We start from the raw sequence: 19,718 nt of genomic DNA on the forward strand, positions 1-19,718 counted from the left end.
ACTGTGATTTGGAACGAAAAGATGAAGATGAGGACTGTGACAATATAATACAAAATGAAGCTCACCACGAAAAAAAAAGATGATTTTACTCTACAAAAAGTCAGGTGGAGTGCCCCTCCTTTGAGGGGGGTACGATTGGATTTACTGGAACTCCAGAATGCCCACAGGGAAGAGGAAAAAAATAAGCAGAGAAGAGAAGAAACTCAGGGGTGCTGTATGGAGGCCTGGATGGCAAAATACTGTAAAAAGGGGGTGGGGTGAAGGGAAAGTGAAGTTGTGATTAATAGGATGGATTATTAGGATTAAAACTGGACTGCTGACTACGGAACTTGCTGGATTGGGGGGTTGGAGCCGGAAATTGGGGATGAAAGGTTAGATTGGGAATAGTTATAGTTTAAAAGTGAATTGATTTTGGAAAAAGGTGAAAATATGGAGGCTTATAGAGGGGGGAAAAATTAGGCACGGGAAGAAAAAATGGGAGTTTGATTTTTCAGTGATTTGGATATTTGGTGAAAATGATAATAGCTAAGTTTTAAAGTAGTATAAGGTATAAAGGTAATTATTTTATAGAATAAGAAACTGTTGAAGAGGATAAAAAAGGGATGAAAACCGGGGAAGGGGGGAGGTTGGGGAAGCCCACAAAATATGGTTTATTAATTATGAATGGAAAAAAGATTTTTGTTTTGTTTTTCCTTTTTTGTCTCTTTTTTTCTCTCTTTTTTCTTTTTTTTTACTCTTTTTTGGTATGAGAATAGATGGTTGGATGGACGTCTTCCTGCGTACTGCCCTGGTTTCCTGGAGCTCTCTGGTGGCAGGGGGGGGCTTTGGGGGCAGGGGAGGGGGAGGAGGACAGAAATCCAACCATAAAATGGACCATCTCTGACTGTTCACCTGCGTGGGATACTTCTGTGGCAGGGGAGGACCCATGGAGGGGGGTGGGAAGAAGGTGGAAAAGGTGTTCATGTATGTACCGTTTTTTGTAATTTGTAAAATCAATAAAAATTATGATTTAAAAAAAAAAGAGAATATGGAAATGTAACTTAAATGGTTGGAGGTGTTATTGGGCGAGACCCTCCTGTAAGTGAAAGGATAAAGCTGAGCATTCTGCAAAGGGTTTGGTCTCCTACCTTGTTGGAACCTTGGTGGTCCTGGAGGAACTTCCTGATTTGGATCAATGGGAGGCTCAGGAGTCAAAGTGTCAAACTGTTCTCGGCTGATCATATTGACCTTCTTGAAGTTCTCTACTTCTTGCTGCATTTGGGGGAGGGGGAATGACAGAGAAATGAAACACTTATATCTGGAGGTTGTATGATACATCATAATAAATAAATAAATAAATAATAATAAAGGTTATTATTCCCTGATTCGTGTTTCTCCCCTCCCCACCCACCCCCCCAGGAAATGGCAAATCACGGGCTACATGTATTAAAGAACAATGCACCAGTTTCAAGTGTGACAAAACCTACAAGTCAGTCCACTAGATGGTTGCAACCCTTAAAAAAAATCTGATGAAACAGCACAAAACTTCTTCTGAGGCAAAGCTTTCTTCATCAGGAGGCAAAGCTTTCATTAACAATCTCTTATTTGTTTGTTTGATTTAAGCTTGTATTTGTACATGCTCTTTTCTTATAATTTCTAACTAAACAAGAGTAAACCAAAGTAAAAAATCCAATAAACTAAATTGCAATAAACTAAATTATATGAAAACAGACTTCCTGTCATTTCCCGATGTACTGGTAAGTTACATTTACAACACTGAATGTACTTATACTTCTTACCTTACTCTTACTACTCTTACACTTTTTGAGACCACTTCTGAGTTGCAGCAACTTGTGCGTGCTTTGAATGAGCACAAAACAAGCCACTGCCTGTAGGAGGATTCATTACAACTCAGAAATACAGGAAACCCCCCCCCCCCCAAAAAATGTGCAGTTTGGCAAGCACAACCAAGCCAGAACAGGTATGGAGATGGTAGACAGATTTTTATTTTCGTAAAAGGACCACACATCCTAGCCCTCCCTCCCGCTGTTATTTCTACTACTACTACTCTATTTGCAGCTCACTTCCAGTATCACACCCTACATTTAAAGTGCAGTCATACCTTGGGTTGCAAACGTGATCTGCGTGGGAGGCACATTCGCAACCCGCAGAGCTGCGTGTGACGCGATTTGACGCTTCTGCGCATGCATGTGAGGTCATTTTGCACTTCTGCGCGTGCGCCAAAACCTGGAAGTAACCCGTCCCGTTACTTCCAGGTTCGGCACGGTCCACAACCCAAAAACACGCAACCCGCAGCATTCGTAACCCGAGGTATGACTGCACATGGCTTTGCCTAAAGAATCCCAGGAACTATAGCTTACCCCTCCCCCACAGCTCCAATTCCCAGCACCCACAACAAACTGGTTCTCAGGATTCTGCGTGGGAGAAGCCATGTGTTTTAAATGTCTGGTGTGTAGACACAGCCAGAGCCAGAACAGGGAAAGTGGGGCAAGAGCAACCATTTACGGGAAGTTGAGACAGAGGAAGAGAGATGGTTCTGCATATTTCTCTCTCATGCCTTTCATTTATAAGGAGGCCTGTAGTTAATGTGCAATTACAAATTACACTTTAGGAAACACCTTTTAGTAATTTGTAATTGCTCCACAAAGCTTCCTTAGGCTGCCACACCTAACATAATTCCTCTCTGTGAAGCATGTATAGTATGCTTGGTCCTGAACATCTTTTTGTAAAGTAAGCCCTCAGGTAGGAAATACAGATGGAATCTCTGATTTGCTGCAGCCAGCACTGAACAGTTGTAGTCCCTTCAGCAGCAACTCTACCTTCCCATCTCAAACACCTGCCACCAGAACATCCAAAGCCAGCCTTAATAAGGACTGCATATTTAAGTTGTAGGTCTATGTATACTAGCTGATCTTTGCATGCTCTCAAATGCTGCAAGAGCTCCCTCTGGGAAGCAGCTGAGTAATTACCTCTGGCAGCTCTTCATTTCTGAAAATAAGAGGCACCACAATCTGCTAGCTGGCAAGCCTGAAAGCCCTTCTACCTTAACCCCGGATTACTCAGTGGAAAAATGTTTGGCATGTGCTCAGAGGCACTGTTTCACTGAGTGAACAGAGATTCCAGAGCTAGAACGAGCAGGGTTCAAATAAAGTCTTAACAAACAAGTGGCATAAAGCTGAAAGGGGTTAAGGAGACCAAGTCCTCATCCAGTATGTGCCTATGGACTACACTCATAGAATTTTGCACCTAAAAAGTCAGCTTTTCCAAAATTCACCACCCCAAGCAAGGGAGGATGAGACAACAGCACAAGAGAAAGTCTTAAAACCAATTGCTCCAGAGAGGAAGACGAGGCAGCACATGAAAGCATTTATGAGGCATAATAGGCTGCAAGTACAACGACAATATAAAAGCTGAAAACTGGGGGCCAGTTTAAACAATACGTCATAAATGTTAGGGAGGGGAGAATATTACCTGTTTATCGTATATAAATAGAGTATTCCAAAGCATGTTAGTTTGTCAGCGATCAGAAAGCCTGCAATACCAGCATGATAACATGGCATGCAGAAGTACTGTCAATTAAGATTGTCAAAACTGCACATGTATTATTTTTCAGCAAGTCCAGAATCATGTTTAAAACTAGGCCTAAGTAACAAAAAAGCAAGGCATGGGTGTGATGCAAGGTGGAAGGAAACAATGTAGTGTGAAGACAACTTCTTACAAATAGGTGGTGGTACTTATTGTTTGGAATCCATAACCAGGGTTGTCATATATTATACATATATTGAAAAAGATACAAGAAAAGAAACTGAACAATACTTTCATAATCAAGATACAAGCATACAGGAACATAGTTAAAGACTGCTGGTTCCAATTCTATCTTCTTTCATCCGTCACTTCCACACAAAGGAAGCAGAAAAAGGTAGTACAGTGGTACCTTGGTTTACAAACACAAATGGTTCCGGAAGTCTGTACTTAACCTGAAGCGTACTTAACCTGAAGCGAACTTTCCCATTGAAAGTAATGGAAAGTGGATTAATCCGTTCCAGACAGGTCCGCGGAGTACTTAAACTGAAAATACTCAAACCGAGGCGTACTTAAACTGAGGTATGACTGTAGAGACAACTTGCATGTGAGTCATGTTCCCAGGGCAAACAAAAGCTTGTCAGATCCACTGCTTGCAATGCTCCCAACTCAGTTACATATAGGTGGGTTGGCAAGTGATTTAATACTTTTTGCGCAAGGCACAAGTAATATTATCTCATGAATTGTGAAAATGAAATCACTGTTGAACTAAAAATATGATCCGAGACACAGTACACACAACTCCTTTTCCTACCCCCTCTCAAAACACAACCAATTTTGTTTGCACTAAGGTGGTGCACCCCTGGTTCTCACCTTTATCTGAGAGTACTCCGGCTCAAACTGCTCTGTCCACAGGTCCTGCTCATAGTAGTAGAGCCCATCATTGATCACCTTAGCCAACTCTGAGCTCATCTTCGCCCTGGATGTGTGGTTGCCTGTTCTATCTCCCCCTGGATGCCGGCGCAGATAAGGGGGTGTCTGTGTTACAATCAAAATCTTATTCACGTCTCTGTCATCAATTTCGTAGTCTGAATCCTCATCTGACCAATCTGTAAAGGTGTTTTTTCGGCCATCCATCTGTTCCATCTCCTCATCAAACATGAAGTCCAGCTCCTCAGGCTCATCCTGCTCTTTCTGCTTCACTGGTGTTTTGGATTCTTCTGGTTTCTGGTATCAAAATAGATAACGCTGTTAAGACAGAAGCTGCTAGGACATTGATCACAGAAGACTTAGTCAGGGGTTCCTATGCAGCAAAACAGACAGGCAAAGGTTCAACCTCAAAACAAAGGGCAATGCCTATCAAACCAAACACACCCTGATCACATAAAGTCCAGCCCACCATAAGACCATCTTCCACCCATCATGATCCTCCAAACACAGCAACCTTTCCATCGATGCTCATCCTTCAAGCATAGCATACCAGCCTTGGGGCCTTAAAGTAGAACCTTGTACAGCTATTGAAGTTATCTTCAAGAGACATGAACCAACATCTAAACCTCACGTAATTCAATAGTACAAGTTACAGAAAAAGGATGGATGGAATTATGACGAAGTTTGTGTGCAGGAATAACTCTTTTGGGAAAGAGCAGAAACACTATCTCCCTACCCAGCATGCTTGACACAACTAAGGGGAGAAAGTGCCACACAAACGTTCTAGAACCTCTTATGTCTTCTGCCCAGCATTAAATGTGTCCATTTGTAGGTCTGACATACATGAGGATGTCAGCTAATGCAATTCACCAACTACCTTGGGTCTGATTGGAGAAGGCCTAGGCCTCTTCTTCACTTCAATCCATGCTTCAGAGTCCAAGTCTGGCAGGCTGGCAGAAAGGCCTTTGGGCATTGTCTTCAGATTACTAACTTCCTCAGTCTTCGTTGGCACAGGACTAGCAGAGCGGGGAGACCCAGGAGCAGATTCTGTAACATGGTATTTTAGTAAAAGATAAATATCTGTACATGCAGGCAACAGCCCTTTACAAAACACCCACAAGGATAAGTCCGGTGTTGTGAATAACATGTGCTTTGCAACCGAGTAGGGGTGGCAACTTTCCCCTCCCTTTACAGAGCTATCATGAACATCTGAGATGAGTGGAAGAGCTTTGACTATTTACATACTTTCTACTTAATTTGTATTAAGCACTCATGAAAAATTGGTTCTATTATATGAACCTTAGAAATTTTGCCTGAGCCTTACATAGCCCTGACTAATTATGATATTCAGTGGCTTTCCTTTCACCAGCCGAGACTCCCATTTTTCTACAGGAAAGAATGCTGGATATATAAAAAATGTTTTCACTAGCTGCCTAAAGCACAACACAGAAGGGGCCAGTCCAACCATCCTTGGGAGGGAGTTCCAAAATGAGAGTGCTACAACAACAATCAAAATGCTTGTATCTCCACCTAGCGCAGCTGCCTTGGTGCAATACACGGAAGAGACGTGCTAAAGATTACTGTAACTGATGGGCAGGTTCATACAGAAGCTGTTGAAATATCCTGGCCCCAAGCTACTTAGGGTGTTATAGTTATTAGCCAGCACCTTTAACTGGACCTAGAAATCAATTGAAAGGAAGTGCAATTTTAAAGGTTGGGAACTGCTGAGCTATAAATTCAGCTCAGATATAAGCAATTTTATTGGCAAATTATTTTGTCAACTGGCCACAGCAAGCTGCCTAAGGCTCCTCCTTATTACCTTGGGGACTAGTATTTAACATTCCCTTCACCATTTAGAACAGCTGTGCTGGCCAGTACTGTGCTCATCAGGCATACACCAAGAACAAAACAGAACACAATACCTGCTCAGCAACACACAACACACTCAATAATAAGAATGGATTTTTATTTGTACCCCACCCTCCCCGGCCGGTTAAGTGTGCAGCAACAAAAGTGTGAGGCACTTTCAAGACCTTGATCAATTATGTTTCCAAAAAACTCTCAAAGCCAGCACAAAGGGAACCAGGCATTATTTTTCTTTTAAGAATCTTTCTCCTAATGGATTGAGATCACCCATTATCTACATGACTGGATAGCAATACAGTCGTACCTTGAAAGTCAAACGGAATCAGTTCCGAAGTCCGTTTGGCTTCCAGAGCGCGGTTTCTGATTGGCTGCAGCCAATCGGAAGCTGTGGAAGCCCCGTCGGATGTTCAGCTTCCAAAAGAACGTTCGAAAACCGGAACTTCTGGGTTTCAATCGTTCAGGAGCCAAAACATTTGAGAACTAGGCTGTTTGAAACCCAAGGTACGAATGTACGCTCATTTCTGATATTATGCAGCAACAGATGTGCATGACTGAAGGCTGCAAGTTGTCTGGCTGCTTTTTATGGCACATTTTAGTATTACAGGATTACAAGAGCATATAAAAGCACTGCTTAGACCTATCTGCTACAGAACACCAACATAAAAACCAGGATGTACATATTACATGTTCAAGAAAGTCTTGATAGAATAGTGGTCAGCTTTGTGTGTACGCATTAGTTAAGTAAAGCTGAAGTTTTGCTAACCTTCAACAAGATACATAACGGTGTCCTGGTCTCAAATTCATCACCACCAACACAAATAAAACTGCTTGGATAGTTTCTAAAACACTACCAACAGACCTGTTTCCTTTTGGAAGCTTTGCCTGGGCACAAACTCTGGGCAGTTGATGAGCTGAGAGAAGTCAGTTTGTGCATAGTCTGTCATGGGAGGGCCAGGTAAAGGCCATTTCTCTGGTTCTTCCTTTCTCCTGATTTTCTGGTCCACAATCTCTACCACTTTGCTGTCTTTCAATGCCTGAAAAACAATCACTTTCAGCATTAATACTAAAGTAAGATACCCTTCTCTCTCTCTTCCTCCCACATACCCTCTCCCTACTCCCCACAGAAACATATTTAATACTGAGAATAAAGGTTCACCTTCCCTTTTCTCCAGACCATTGTTGGTTTACAAAAAAAGTTCTCCAACACCCTTGATTGTGCAGACAAAGAGAAATCCCAGCAGAAGTATGCAAATAATATCAATGCCGAACTGAACTGCAAGCCCTGTCTTACAGCTATTTAAAGCCTCAGTCTTCAAAATGCAACTGCATCCTGAAAACTGCAAGCATGCAGTTGGCAGAATGCATGAACTACCTTTTGCATAACTGCAAAGAACCCAAGTCTGCTAAGACATTTGCCACTCTGATTTGATCATCTTGCTCAGAGATATATCAGGACATGCCCAAGGGTTTGAACAGGGCATTTCATTCTTGATTGCCCAGCACTCCACTCACAAGTGGCCCAAATAAGAAACACAGGGTAATTTTTTACCTTAATTATGAGGCCAACATCTGTGGTCAAGGCCTGCACCCGATGGAAACTAGCAATTAGAGTGATGGGAAGAAAGCCTTCTGCGTCCATTTTCCGTCTCAGGAAAAAATCTCGTTCCAAGTTGTCAACACTGAAGTAGTACTCTCTGAAAACAGTAAATAGTAGACGATGAAACACACACACACACACACACACACACACACACACCAGGTAACACTTAGCAGAATAAATACCTCTGACCTCCTGAAAAGTCCACCTCTTTCTGTTTACTAATGCTTTACAAAAATAGGTAAATACCAACATTCTCTTTCAGCACTGGATGCTATGGGGAAAATTCTAGGGCCATAGCTCAAGACATGTCCACATGAATAAGTATATATTTTTATACTATATTTTCCAATATTCTTAGGCCCCTTTTCAGGATTATTTTTCCCAATATGAAATACAATAATTAAAACCACTTGAACAACAAACCAACATTTAACATAATCTAACACACATTAATACATGTATCATTTTAAAAGGTTCTAACAGAATCCTTTAATATCAACAATAAAATATAAAACAAGCAGCAGAATACTAATAAAAATATTGATTCAGCCCTGCAGAATGTAATCATTTGGGCAGAAGAAAACTCATCATTTCCTCCTTTCTTCTCTAGTTTAAACTAAAACTAGCCAAAACTAAGCTAATTCTGCATACATGAGTAGACGAAGCTGAATGACATTCTAATAAAAAATAAATAAAAACTGAAGGATGCAAATCCTGAATTCAGCTGCTTCAGGATTTGGTAAGTAGTCCAGCTTGCATGTCATGCTAACGGGCTGCCAACTTCTGAGGTCTGTGGGACATTTCTGTTTAGCTATGCAGTGCCCAGGGAGTCCAGGCTACTCCTTGAAGCAAAGCTACCAGTCTCCTCAGGAGAGTCAATCTCAATTCTACCAGGTCTCAACACATGAAAAAGAAGGTGATTCATTCTCTTCCTCTGCACATCAGGACAGCGTGCAGATACTGAAGGTGTAGGGTGCAACTTCCACCAAAAGGCAAGCTTTCCTTTTCCAGGAAGCAGGCACTACCACCACTGATTCAACAGAGGCATAAGCTGGCATAAAGTACAATGATATGTTTCTAGAGAGGCAATTTATGTCAGAGGCTGCTCACTTTTCCTGCTAGAATCTTAACTGTAAGATTAGGTGGCTATGGGGACTGCCACCACTGATTCAGAGGCCAGCAAAAATCTTGCATATTTCCAATGGGCCACCCTGTTATAAACAGTTGTGCCAGTGTACCCACTGGCACATATTTACAGGCTGTGATGAAGGTGCAAGAATCCCAATTCTATCTACTTTTACTTTGTAGAACAGCAAGAATCAGGATGAAGACCATTGTCTTTGCAAGCACAACTCCCAACTTTTAATCTAGTACAAAAAGGTATAAAACGAGCTACAACTCGTCAAAAGGCAAATACTGTTTGGTAAGCTACTCCTAGAATCAAAACCAACACTTACATCTGCCGTTTGATATAGTCCTTGAGCAACTCCTGGTCAACACTGTACAGCTCAGTGCTACTGATGTTGTCAAAATAGTAAGTGATATTACTGGTGTATTTCTGAGCACGTGAGCCATCAGAGCCATCAAATTTCCGGTAACCGTACTGATAATCAAAGTGAGCTGCAGGGGGAAAGAAGTAAAAGGTAATTTCTTAAGACCTCAACTTTTCTAAGACCATTTTTCACTCTACGCTGTCAATATCCACAGATTAGGAGAACCAGGCTTGCAGCAGCCTAATTTAGGAATTGGAAAAGGCATTGACATTTTAGTTTGGAAAGACCATTTTAAACAGAATTGCAATGCAAGATCCACAGAAAATGTGCATCTAGCACAGGTCAAGCAAAACAAAATTGCACTATACGTATAATAACAGAGGTTCACAACTGGCCACTTCTTGAATGACCACCATATTATATTTGCATTACATATTTAAGAATCTACAAAAAGTCTGCTTTCTTAGTGTAGTAGCTTTTTAGTTCAAAATACTCAGTTTACTAGTATGGTTGCATTTCCAGTGGCAATAAGTTTACACCAAAATTACATAAACAAGAACAATGCTCTTTAATGGTACATTTATTTTAGTGCATCTACTCAAACTGTGCTGAGTCTAGCCAAAACATGTGCAAGTTGTCCCCTAGCAATTGATATTCCAAGTGGGAGAAGAAATAACTATAGCATCAACCACATCCTATACACAAAGCCACAATTATGAAAAATATTACAGTCTTATACGTACAGCGAGTACCTCCTCTTCCTCGCCCTCTCCCTCGTCCCCGACCACGGCCTCTGCCCCGGAAGGAACCACGCACAGTGGCTCCCTCACTCTTAACACTAGAGGTTTCATCCTGGTCAGGCCAGTTTCGTTCATGTTTGTTATCCAGATGCCAACCTGCAAGAGAATGTTAGAGATGAGCATACCCCTAAGAGCTGTGAAATAAGCAGATGTCAAGGAAATAAGCAGCTATCTTATTTTTAAACGACATCTGAAGGCAGCCCTGTTTAGGGAAGTTTTAAATATTTAATGCTGTATTGTTTTAACACTCGATTGGGAGCCGCCCAGAGTGGCTGGAGAGACTCAGCCGGATGGGCGGGGTACAAATAAGTTGTTGTTGTTGTTGTTGTTGTTGTTGTTAATAATGATATACTTGGGAGATGTTGGTTGAATCATGGAGGGCTGGTGGATTCTATCTCCCTCATACACATTATGCAGACAATGACAGAGGCTTAGCCAGAGAACAAACCAGTTCCTTGCATGAAGTACACAAGAATTCAGCTGGGATATTATTTTGATTTTTTAAAAAGAGGCAACTCCACCACTCAGAAGTATCAGTAGCATGCATGCATCTACTTGTAAGGGAACTCCCAGTCAAACTGCTAAGCCTTTGAGACTATGCTGCAGCCCACATGGAAATTAGAAGCCTACCCAATGAAAGAGCTGAAGGAACATGACAGCCTGAGCATTATGAAAAATACAATAAAAAAATACATTACCAAAAATACCTTTTGAGTCACTTCGGTTGTTGGAAGGGTGCCGGTGCTGCTCATTCTGTCTGTTGTTGCGAGAAGCTGTTTTGTCTCTTGGTACCTCAGACTTCATGTCTATTTGCAGAGGGACCCATTTGTGTCTGCTGCCTGCAAGGCATCAAGGAACGACTGTTACAAATCTTTACGAGGAAGTACAAAACATCTCACCCAGGAAGGCACAAGGAGAGAAGGCACATCATTCAGGTCTTCGTAACTGACCTTAACTAGCAAAAAGTGTTAAGAATATAATAGAAGCACGGCCAGATCATACCTTGGACATACCATAGATCAGCCTTTACCAACATGGTGCTCTTCAGAAGTTGGGACCACAACTCCCATCAGTCCCAGTTAGCACAGCTGTGCTGGCTGGGCCTGATAACAGTTGTAATCCAAAGCATCTGGAGGGCACCAGCTTGATGAAGTCCCCGAGATCCCAGACCACCGTGCTTCAGCACTTTCAAATAGTTTCTTCTCACCCTTCTTCTTCTGAGCTGATTTCTGGTTGTCATCATCGCCATTCTTCTCCTCCCCCGATTCATCTGACCGGGCTTTCATGTTCTCTTTACCATCGCTCCCTTCCCCTTTCTCCTGCTCCTTCATGTTTTTCTTAATAGGAAGCTTCCGAAGAGATTGAGGCTTGTGTGGCAGCTGCTGAAAATGACAATCAGACATGCAAGCTGAGAATCAAAATGGCGGTTTAGCAAAGGTGGATCACAACTGACACAGCAAGTTCATTCAGCTGCCTTATGCGCTCATAATCACACTTGCATTCACAATCAGTCTTATGAGCCCACCTGAAGAGTCTAGAAACCAAGAACAACTGCTTACCCTCAAGAGAGAGCTCTGATTCATGAGCAGTAACTTCTTGATAAAGCACTTCAAGCCAAAGTAGTTATTACATAGTTATACAGGAGCAGCATGTTCCGAAGTTAATAAGGTTACAAGAGCAAGACTTTAGTCAAATTAGAAGGCAAGTGTGTACTTCAGGCACATGCACTGCAGAATGAGTCCCAATGATTTCTGAATCTACAGAAACCAGACATGGTATATTTGGTGAATGAAGACAGGGCAGGACACCAGACCCAGAGAAGGGGCTAGCTGACAAGAGGTAATGATGCTGGAAAGCTATTGCCAAAGGGGAGGGAAGCCCCAAAATAGAAGTATGCTTTAAGCATTTCTGCATCTGCGCTGTGAACGTATTTGAGTGCTTATTCCACCCACCATAAAGCCATACAGCAGACAAGGCACTGGCTCTAGAAGCCTGGCTTGGTGCTAACCAGCCCACCTGCTTCACCCCCTTGTAAGAACAATCCCAGGTTTGCCTGAGGACTTGGTAAATTTACCTTCTCTGTTGTGGCCAGATTTTAGAATGGGCTCCAAGCTGATGTCCCAGAATAGCACCGCTGAGCTAGGGAGCATAGTGGGCAGGGAAACCCTAAAAGGAAATCATCTGCTTGGGATCTGTAATGAGCTATTTCTGGCTTTCTCCTAAGCAGAGATTTAGCACCCCCAAAAAGTGTTGCTCAAACTGAACTCTCAGCAATATGGTGGGAAACAACAGACTCTGTGTTGCAGTATGAATTATCTTGTTTCCACACTTCTTCACCCCTTCAAACACTCACCCATGCATACATCTTTAGGCATATTTGACCAAATACACTCATGGTAGGGAATATCACTTTAATTTATGACATCATTGTACACCACATGAAAGTAACAGTAAGAATGTAGACAGGTAAAATTGAACATAAACACATTTTTGCATATGTGTGCACGTGTGGAGTTTTTTTTGTTTTGTAAAAGTAAGTATATTCTTGTCTTCCTTCAATTTAATCTTTAAAAATATAGCACTTTTTTCTTTTAAAGGAGATGAACTTCAATATTTTTAGTAAGTATACTTTGTGGTTGCTCAAATAGCTCAATGCTGTAGGGTTTGCGACAATAAGGAAGCACTCAGCAGGAAGAGTGCAACTAAGAAGGGGATGGAATGTGACTCCTAGAAAATCCTAGCTTACCTGATAGGTAAACTAATTCTTCTCTCTTTTTTAACTGTATCAGTGGCAGGTGAATTGGAATTTATACCACAATTTGCACCCTACTTCCTCCCTGATGCTTCCATTTTGTTTTTAAACAAATTGTTAGGAATATTTATATGCCACCCAATAACCAAGTTATCTGGGCAGCTTATCAGCACCAAACTAAAGTTCAAGGAGAAAATGCAGAAAATTGGTCCACCTGCAAAACCAAACTGAAAATCATTTTCAAGGACTAAGAAGAACTAGATAAATAAATCCTGTGGAAAGAATGGGAAGTACCCTGGGGGGGGGGCCACACCCTTTAATCTTTGTCATTTTATACAAAGCACCATTTTGCAATTCTGCTATCACAACACCAGCCAAAGGACAGTTGGCTTTCTCTGCTTAATAGAAGCAGAGACAGTGGTAAATTCCCAGCAATTGAGAATCTGGTATTGAAAAGTGACACTTTGCCCACTAACAAAGGGTTATTCTTTAACCTGTTTTGTAACTGATTTGCTGCAATTTTTTAATTAAAAAAACCAAAACCTTCAGTGAGTAGGCATAAATACCTCTACAATCAACAGAGCAATTGGAATGAATTCAAAATGTTCTCTTTTCCTTCTTTTAAGTTAAAAACACAGGTCATTTCTCTAACCATTAAAAAAACCAAACCCATCAAGTTCAAGGCATTCAACCTCATCCTCAGTCACTACAGGATTTGAAAGAAGAAAAAAACTAGGATGTTTACACAGGCCATGTTTCACCTTGCATCACCTGTGCACTTCAGGAAAAAATTCTGATCTGTTTCCATTGTATTTTTTCTTCAATCCACGTCTGAGTTTCCAAGTCACTCCATATAAAATGAAGCTCTGTAGGCCAATTAACTATCATGGGAAATCTAAACATGGAAATACCCCCCCCCTTTTGACCAAGTTGATGAAATTTACAGATGCAAGAGCTCCTCCAGTGCAGATTAGGCCTGCTAAGTTGCAGACAAACAGGTCCACAGCCTGGGGGGGGGGAGGAGGCTCTACAAGGTAGTCATAATCCTTTAAGAGGGAGTAGGGAAGTTTGTTTCTTGCTCTTTCTTATCTTAAAATAATTAAGAAGTGTTTGAGTGGTATATATTCTTCCTTGTACATTTTTTTTAAAAAAACATTTGCAGCTTCCCACTGGCCTTAGGCTTTACTACCCTGGCCTGGGTAACAAATATCAAACATGTTTGATGGTGCGCCTCACAGTTCTATCCTGTCTTTCATGCTATCTAATGTCTGTATAAAGCAATGGGTGAGTGGGGGGGAGCCATTCAGAAGTTTGGGCTGAGTTGTCATTTGTTTGTGGAGTAATATGACGCTCCACTTTCTTTTCCATCTATCCAACCTAGGGAGGTTGTGGAACTTCTGAGCCAATGCTTGAAGACCTTTTGAGGATGGATGAGGAAGAAGACTGAGCAGCAGCTTAATCCAAACAAGATGGAGGTCTTATGGGTAGGAGATCTGGCAATCTTGAATAGAGGTGTTCAACCTGTCCATGATGAGATTGCACTCCTCCTAAAGAATCAAGTTCCCAGCTTGGGGGTGGTGCTGGATTCCTTTCTGAAGGCGAGGTATAGGTCCTGATGGTACTCAGGAATACCTTTCACCAGCTTAGTCCGGTACACCAACTGTGGCCCTATATGGAGAGATCAGACTTCACCTCATTTATCCACCCATATGATATATGGGTTGGACTACTGTAATGTGTCCTACATACAGAAGTGCCTTTGAAGACAGCACAGGTGCTTCAACTAGTATGGGATGTGGTTGTCCAGGGGGTCAGAAAACCAGAACCCATTATACCAATTTTGTATTAGATGAACTGGTTACCAGTGCATTTCCAGCCCCAATAAAAAATGCTAGCCACCACCTTAAAGCCCTGAATGACTTAGGTTCAGGTTACATAAACAATTGCCTTTACCTCCCAGGAACTGTTGGTTACTGAAATAATTTTGTATTAGTATAAAGCCCGCTTCCACAATGCTAATTCATTTTAAGCACAACAATGTAATCTGCTTTACATACTTCTACCTCTTTCCATCAACTCTGGATATTGTATGTGTTTATCTATCTGTCTGTACATTAAATCACCATTTTAATTGAGCTTTCATAACTATGTGATTTATTGTGTCCAATAAACACTCTCAAACAGGAAATTGAGGGAACACCTATCTTTGGAGGCAATTAAGGTACCATTCCCCCCCAAACCCCGATTTTTCTCAATTTTCATTGTATTAGGTGTAAGGGGACATAGTTCTTACCACCGTGTTACTTCCCTTTCAACACACACACATATAAAATAATCTTAAGGGATCCCTTACTCTATATATACTTTTTTTTAAAAATTCTCAGCTTTTATTTAACTGGCAGGATTTAAGGAGACTAAATAGAAACTACATTTATAGAAGGGTGCAAATGTTAACCTGATGCACTGCAAAAATTTAAGCCTAAAGTTATTCTGGGTTGTATCCCACTAAATCACTGCAACACAAATTTCCCTTCCTCTCCTCCCCCTGCATCATCCCCAAATCTGTTCTAGAGGGATGAGGGAACCACCAAGAGTAGTTTTGGGGCTGTGTGAACACACAGAGAATAGGAGGTTCCACTGTGCAAGAAGTTGTTCTGCTCACACAATCACTTAGTTGGATATAACTCTGACTCTAAAAACCTTTTTTTAAAAAACCTTACTTCTAAACTAGACAAACTTTCACAGTGGTGCCTAGGCATAAGAAAAATATATATCAAGGCTGCAATTCAACACAGTTACCTAAAGTAGGTCTCATTTAACTTAATGGGACTTCCTGCTCAGTAGACATGAATAGGATTGTAATGCTACCATCATAGCAAGCCACTTCACTACAAGGAAAATTCTGTGCTTCTGCACAGAACACTATTTGCTCAGAAACCCTAGTCATCCACAATCATGCCAAAGAACAGAAGCACCTTCCTTCTCAAGTCAGAATGGGTGTTTTACCTGGACACTCTTGTGAGCTATTTCTCCTGGCGTTGGCCAGTTTGTGGCATCCCCAAAGTCACCAACCTAGTAAGACAAGCAAGAGATATCAAATCAACAGAGTATCATATAGGAAGGAGTTCCCCTTTGTAAAACTGCAATATTTCTCCAGTAGAACTTTTCACCTCTTTTAAAAATCCACATTAAGCACCTACTATTTCTGTCCTTTTTCATGATGAACAACATTTCAGATTTCAAATGCCATGACAGAGTACAGTAAATGGGCAGCGCCTAATCTTACATTCACTAGAGCAGGGGTAGCTAGCATGAAGCTCTTGAGGCGTTGTTGGACTACAGCTCCCCCCATCCCTGACAATTGGTTATGTTGGCTGGGCTGATGGAAGCTGCAATCCATCTTTGGAAGGCAACCCATTCTCTAGAGGCCCATTCATCTTTGACTTTGTTACCCTGTGACACCAATTGGCAGAGAGAGTAATTCTTAAGACTATTTATATCAAGTGTTTTGTGCAATACAAATGTACACAAGCATTTAGAATTAAAACTGCAAAACACCTTTTAAAAAGAGCATTGCTGGGTACATTTAACCTGCTTTCTTTAAATTCTTGTTCTCGTCTTCTGAACTGTTCCTGACACATTTCAATGCTGCAATTTCCACAGTCTTGTGATGCACCACTGATTTGTTCCTCCTTAAAATGCAATGGAAGGAGGGGCTTCAACTCAGTTTCAGCAATTAAGACATGACTAAATGTTGTCATTGCAAACACAGTGCCACCTAGTGAACATTGTTTACACTAGCAACACAGTGCTACGAAAGGTTGGGGCGATAATTAATTCTGGGGGTGTGGCTAGCCATTCTCATAAAACACATACAGTATTTTGAAACAACTGCATTGGTTGCTGATTATCTTCTGGGCCTAATTTAAGGTGCTTATGGCAAGATTCAAAGTTCTAAATGACTTGGGCTCAAATGATCTGAAAATACACTTCATCTCATACCAACTGGCTTGGTCCTTAAAAGCTTCTGGGGGACCCTTTTGGGAGCTTCCACACCCAATGAGGTCTATGGTAACCAATATGTATGGAATTACATCCTCTCTGAGTTGTGTCTCACCTCAACACAGTTTTCTTTTAAATGGCAACTGAAGATGCACCTTTTCATCCTGGCCTTTGGGGAGAGATGAGGTGCATTTGGTATTGCTAGCACTTCATTTTTCTGTTGTTGCTGCTCCGTGGCTTTATTGCTCTGTGACTGTAGTCCAGATTATATGGTTGTTGCTGTATTTTATGTTAAATTTTGTTTTCATATGCATTTTTCACACCTTTAAAACTCAGTGGAGGGCATATTTTCAAATGTTGAAAATAAACAAAAAAAATTAAATAAATGAACAGAAATAGTGATGTTTGGGGTTTAAATGGCAAGAATATCATACATACAATAAGGGGAAATCTCAAAAGCTAATCCTGATCGATTTGGCCCACATTTCTTGCCTTGTAAGGATACTTCAGTTGGGGCCTAAAAGCAGTTTCACATATTTTAAAGGTAAAAATAAAGGGACCCCTGACCATTGTCCAGTCGCTGAGGACTCTAGGGTTGCGGCGCTCATCTCGCTTTACTGGCCAAGGGAACCGGCGTACAGCTTCCACGTCATGTGGCCAGCATGACTAAGCCGCTTCTAGTGAACCAGAGCAGCGCACAGAAACAGTTTACCTTTCCGCCGGAGCGGTACCTATTTATCTACTTGCACTTTGACATGCTTTCGAACTGCGAGGTTGGCAGGAGCAGGGGCTGAGCAACGGAAGCTCACCCCGTCGCGGAGATTCGAACTGCCGACCTTCTGATCGGTAAGCCCTAGGCTCTGTGGTTTAATCCACAGTGCCACCTGTGATGCCAAAAGCAGATATGCAAGTGCCTCACACATATCCCTTTGTGTGCATTTCAGCAAATACACACAAGCTCAACAGATGCACATGCAAGGAGCATTTGTATCTTCTCCTGGAACAATACCAGCTGCCCTGGAATAATTAAGTGGATCTCCAAGTCATTTGCGCATCTGTTTCTCCGCACTGTCTGCAACATGCAACATCACCTTAAGATAAAACAGACTTATGCAACAGGTTTGCTTTTTTAAAAAGGGTTGACTTTATTCTTCTTATGTGGGTGGGGGTATGGGATGTGGAAAGAGAAGCAGGTTTGAGCAAGGACAGATGCTGCTTCCGAAGTAAGTATGGGAAGAAGGAATTCAGGCACCAGAAAAAGGAGGAAATAGCAAACAGTGATATCCTTAGAAGATAGGGGAAGTTGCATGACACTGTACAATGGATTAATCTTACATGGGGAAGATTTTGCTATCCTTACACATGACACGGCAATTTTTTGTTTTGTAAAATTGGCTGCATAAAGTTAACCATCCAGCTCTCTCCCTTACTGAGCCAAGGTTGCTTGCTGCATTACTGCCATTATGTTTTCAAACAGTAATATTTTATTCATTAAACATCACAGTCTATACCTAGGAATACCGGGTGGCACATAAATGTTATGTTATAATTCAATGAACTTTGCCATGACTGACTGATCTTCAATTAGCAGAGCCTTTTGATTTGCAAGCACATCTTGAGCTTTGCCCTCTAGCAGAGCCTGTGACTGCAGATCAAATCAATGGCATATCCTGCTTCCAGCTATTTTCATTTTCTAACCCTTGATATTCCATTGAGATTTCTTCTGATCTAGCCTGAAGTATATCACCTTAAAGACCTCTCTAAAGTTTGGAACAGAACCTGCATGTAAGGTGTCAAGTCCCCTAAAAAACTACATATAAAGTAAGCAAAAAGGTTGCAGAGAGGGCAAATGAAGCTGGACAAGAACAACACAAGAGCACACTTTTAGGAAGGAAGGCATTTCATTAATAATGAAACTTTATTGCCTACAACCCATAGCAAACATACACAGGAAACTACTTTTGTTATACAAGGGAAACTATTTTTGTTATTAATTTGTTATCACAAAGAGTGCCCCCTGCAACAAAATGTTGCACGGCATCTCTGGTGTGTGTGCCTGAGGGAACAATTTAAGTAGTCACACCCCATCTTTTGCTTTAATGGGGAATTGGATAAATTAATGGTGGGATGAAGTTAAACATAGCTACTAGTGTTGTTGGCCTCCAGGACCAAACATTGCATTCAACACCAGGAATGTGCTATTGCCCTCACATCTTGCTTGTGAACATACCATAAACATCTAGTTTGCCATTGTGCAGAACAGGATGAGTCTCTGGTCTGATTCAACAGGTCTGTTCTTATGATGCAGTCTCTAGTGCCCAGAAAAAAATAGCGCATAAACCCAAGCCTACTTGGTACAGGTATAGTAGCTAAAACCAGACATGCAACTTCAGTTTTTCTGCAAACATCAGTTTTTCTGATGTGCAGCATTGCAGACTGAAGCATTTTTACCATGGACTAAAACTGCTCCATGGGCACCAAGTGTAGCAGAAGGCAACCTATTATATTCAAGGAATAAACAGCAGAGAAGCCCAGAGGGTTAAAGAAACCAGCCAATGATGGAGGGTGGGAAGGATATGGGCATAACTTCCCAAAAAGAGTTAACAGGAGTTGTTTGTTACCAAACCAGTAACAGGCAAATTGAGTCAAAGCTGAAAAAGTATTTGCAAAAGGCTTTCCAGATAAATCTCCTATCGTACGACAGAATCATCCATTCAACCAGCAGCTGCACACAGATTAAGCCATGTACTTGC

The 19,718-nt window shown here is 41.4% G+C and overlaps 1 protein-coding gene across 7 annotated transcripts in view; it reads right to left on the reverse strand.

The window, feature by feature from the left end:
• The window catches only part of LARP1 (La ribonucleoprotein 1, translational regulator), a 100,322-nt gene that overhangs the window by 14,462 nt on the left and 66,142 nt on the right, over positions 1–19,718 (reverse strand). For 4 of the 7 annotated variants that reach the window (XM_060271625.1, XM_060271623.1, XM_060271626.1 and 1 more), the window contains exons 3-12: positions 15,970–16,035; positions 11,419–11,593; positions 10,910–11,050; positions 10,155–10,307; positions 9,376–9,538; positions 7,868–8,012; positions 7,178–7,352; positions 5,330–5,499; positions 4,396–4,749; positions 1,128–1,251 (exon numbers count right to left, since the gene is read on the reverse strand). In XM_060271625.1, the coding sequence (XP_060127608.1) occupies positions 1,128–1,251; positions 4,396–4,749; positions 5,330–5,499; positions 7,178–7,352; positions 7,868–8,012; positions 9,376–9,538; positions 10,155–10,307; positions 10,910–11,050; positions 11,419–11,542 (1,549 nt within the window). In that variant the 5' untranslated portion in view covers positions 11,543–11,593; positions 15,970–16,035. The remainder of the gene's footprint in view (positions 1–1,127; positions 1,252–4,395; positions 4,750–5,329; positions 5,500–7,177; positions 7,353–7,867; positions 8,013–9,375; positions 9,539–10,154; positions 10,308–10,909; positions 11,051–11,418; positions 11,594–15,969; positions 16,036–19,718) is intronic. The other 3 variants (XM_060271624.1, XM_035105727.2, XM_035105726.2) reach the window with 3 other exon arrangements.

Source organism: Zootoca vivipara, chromosome 2, assembly GCF_963506605.1.
Source record: "Zootoca vivipara chromosome 2, rZooViv1.1, whole genome shotgun sequence".
In the NCBI taxonomy this organism is placed as follows: Eukaryota; Metazoa; Chordata; class Lepidosauria; order Squamata; family Lacertidae; genus Zootoca; species Zootoca vivipara.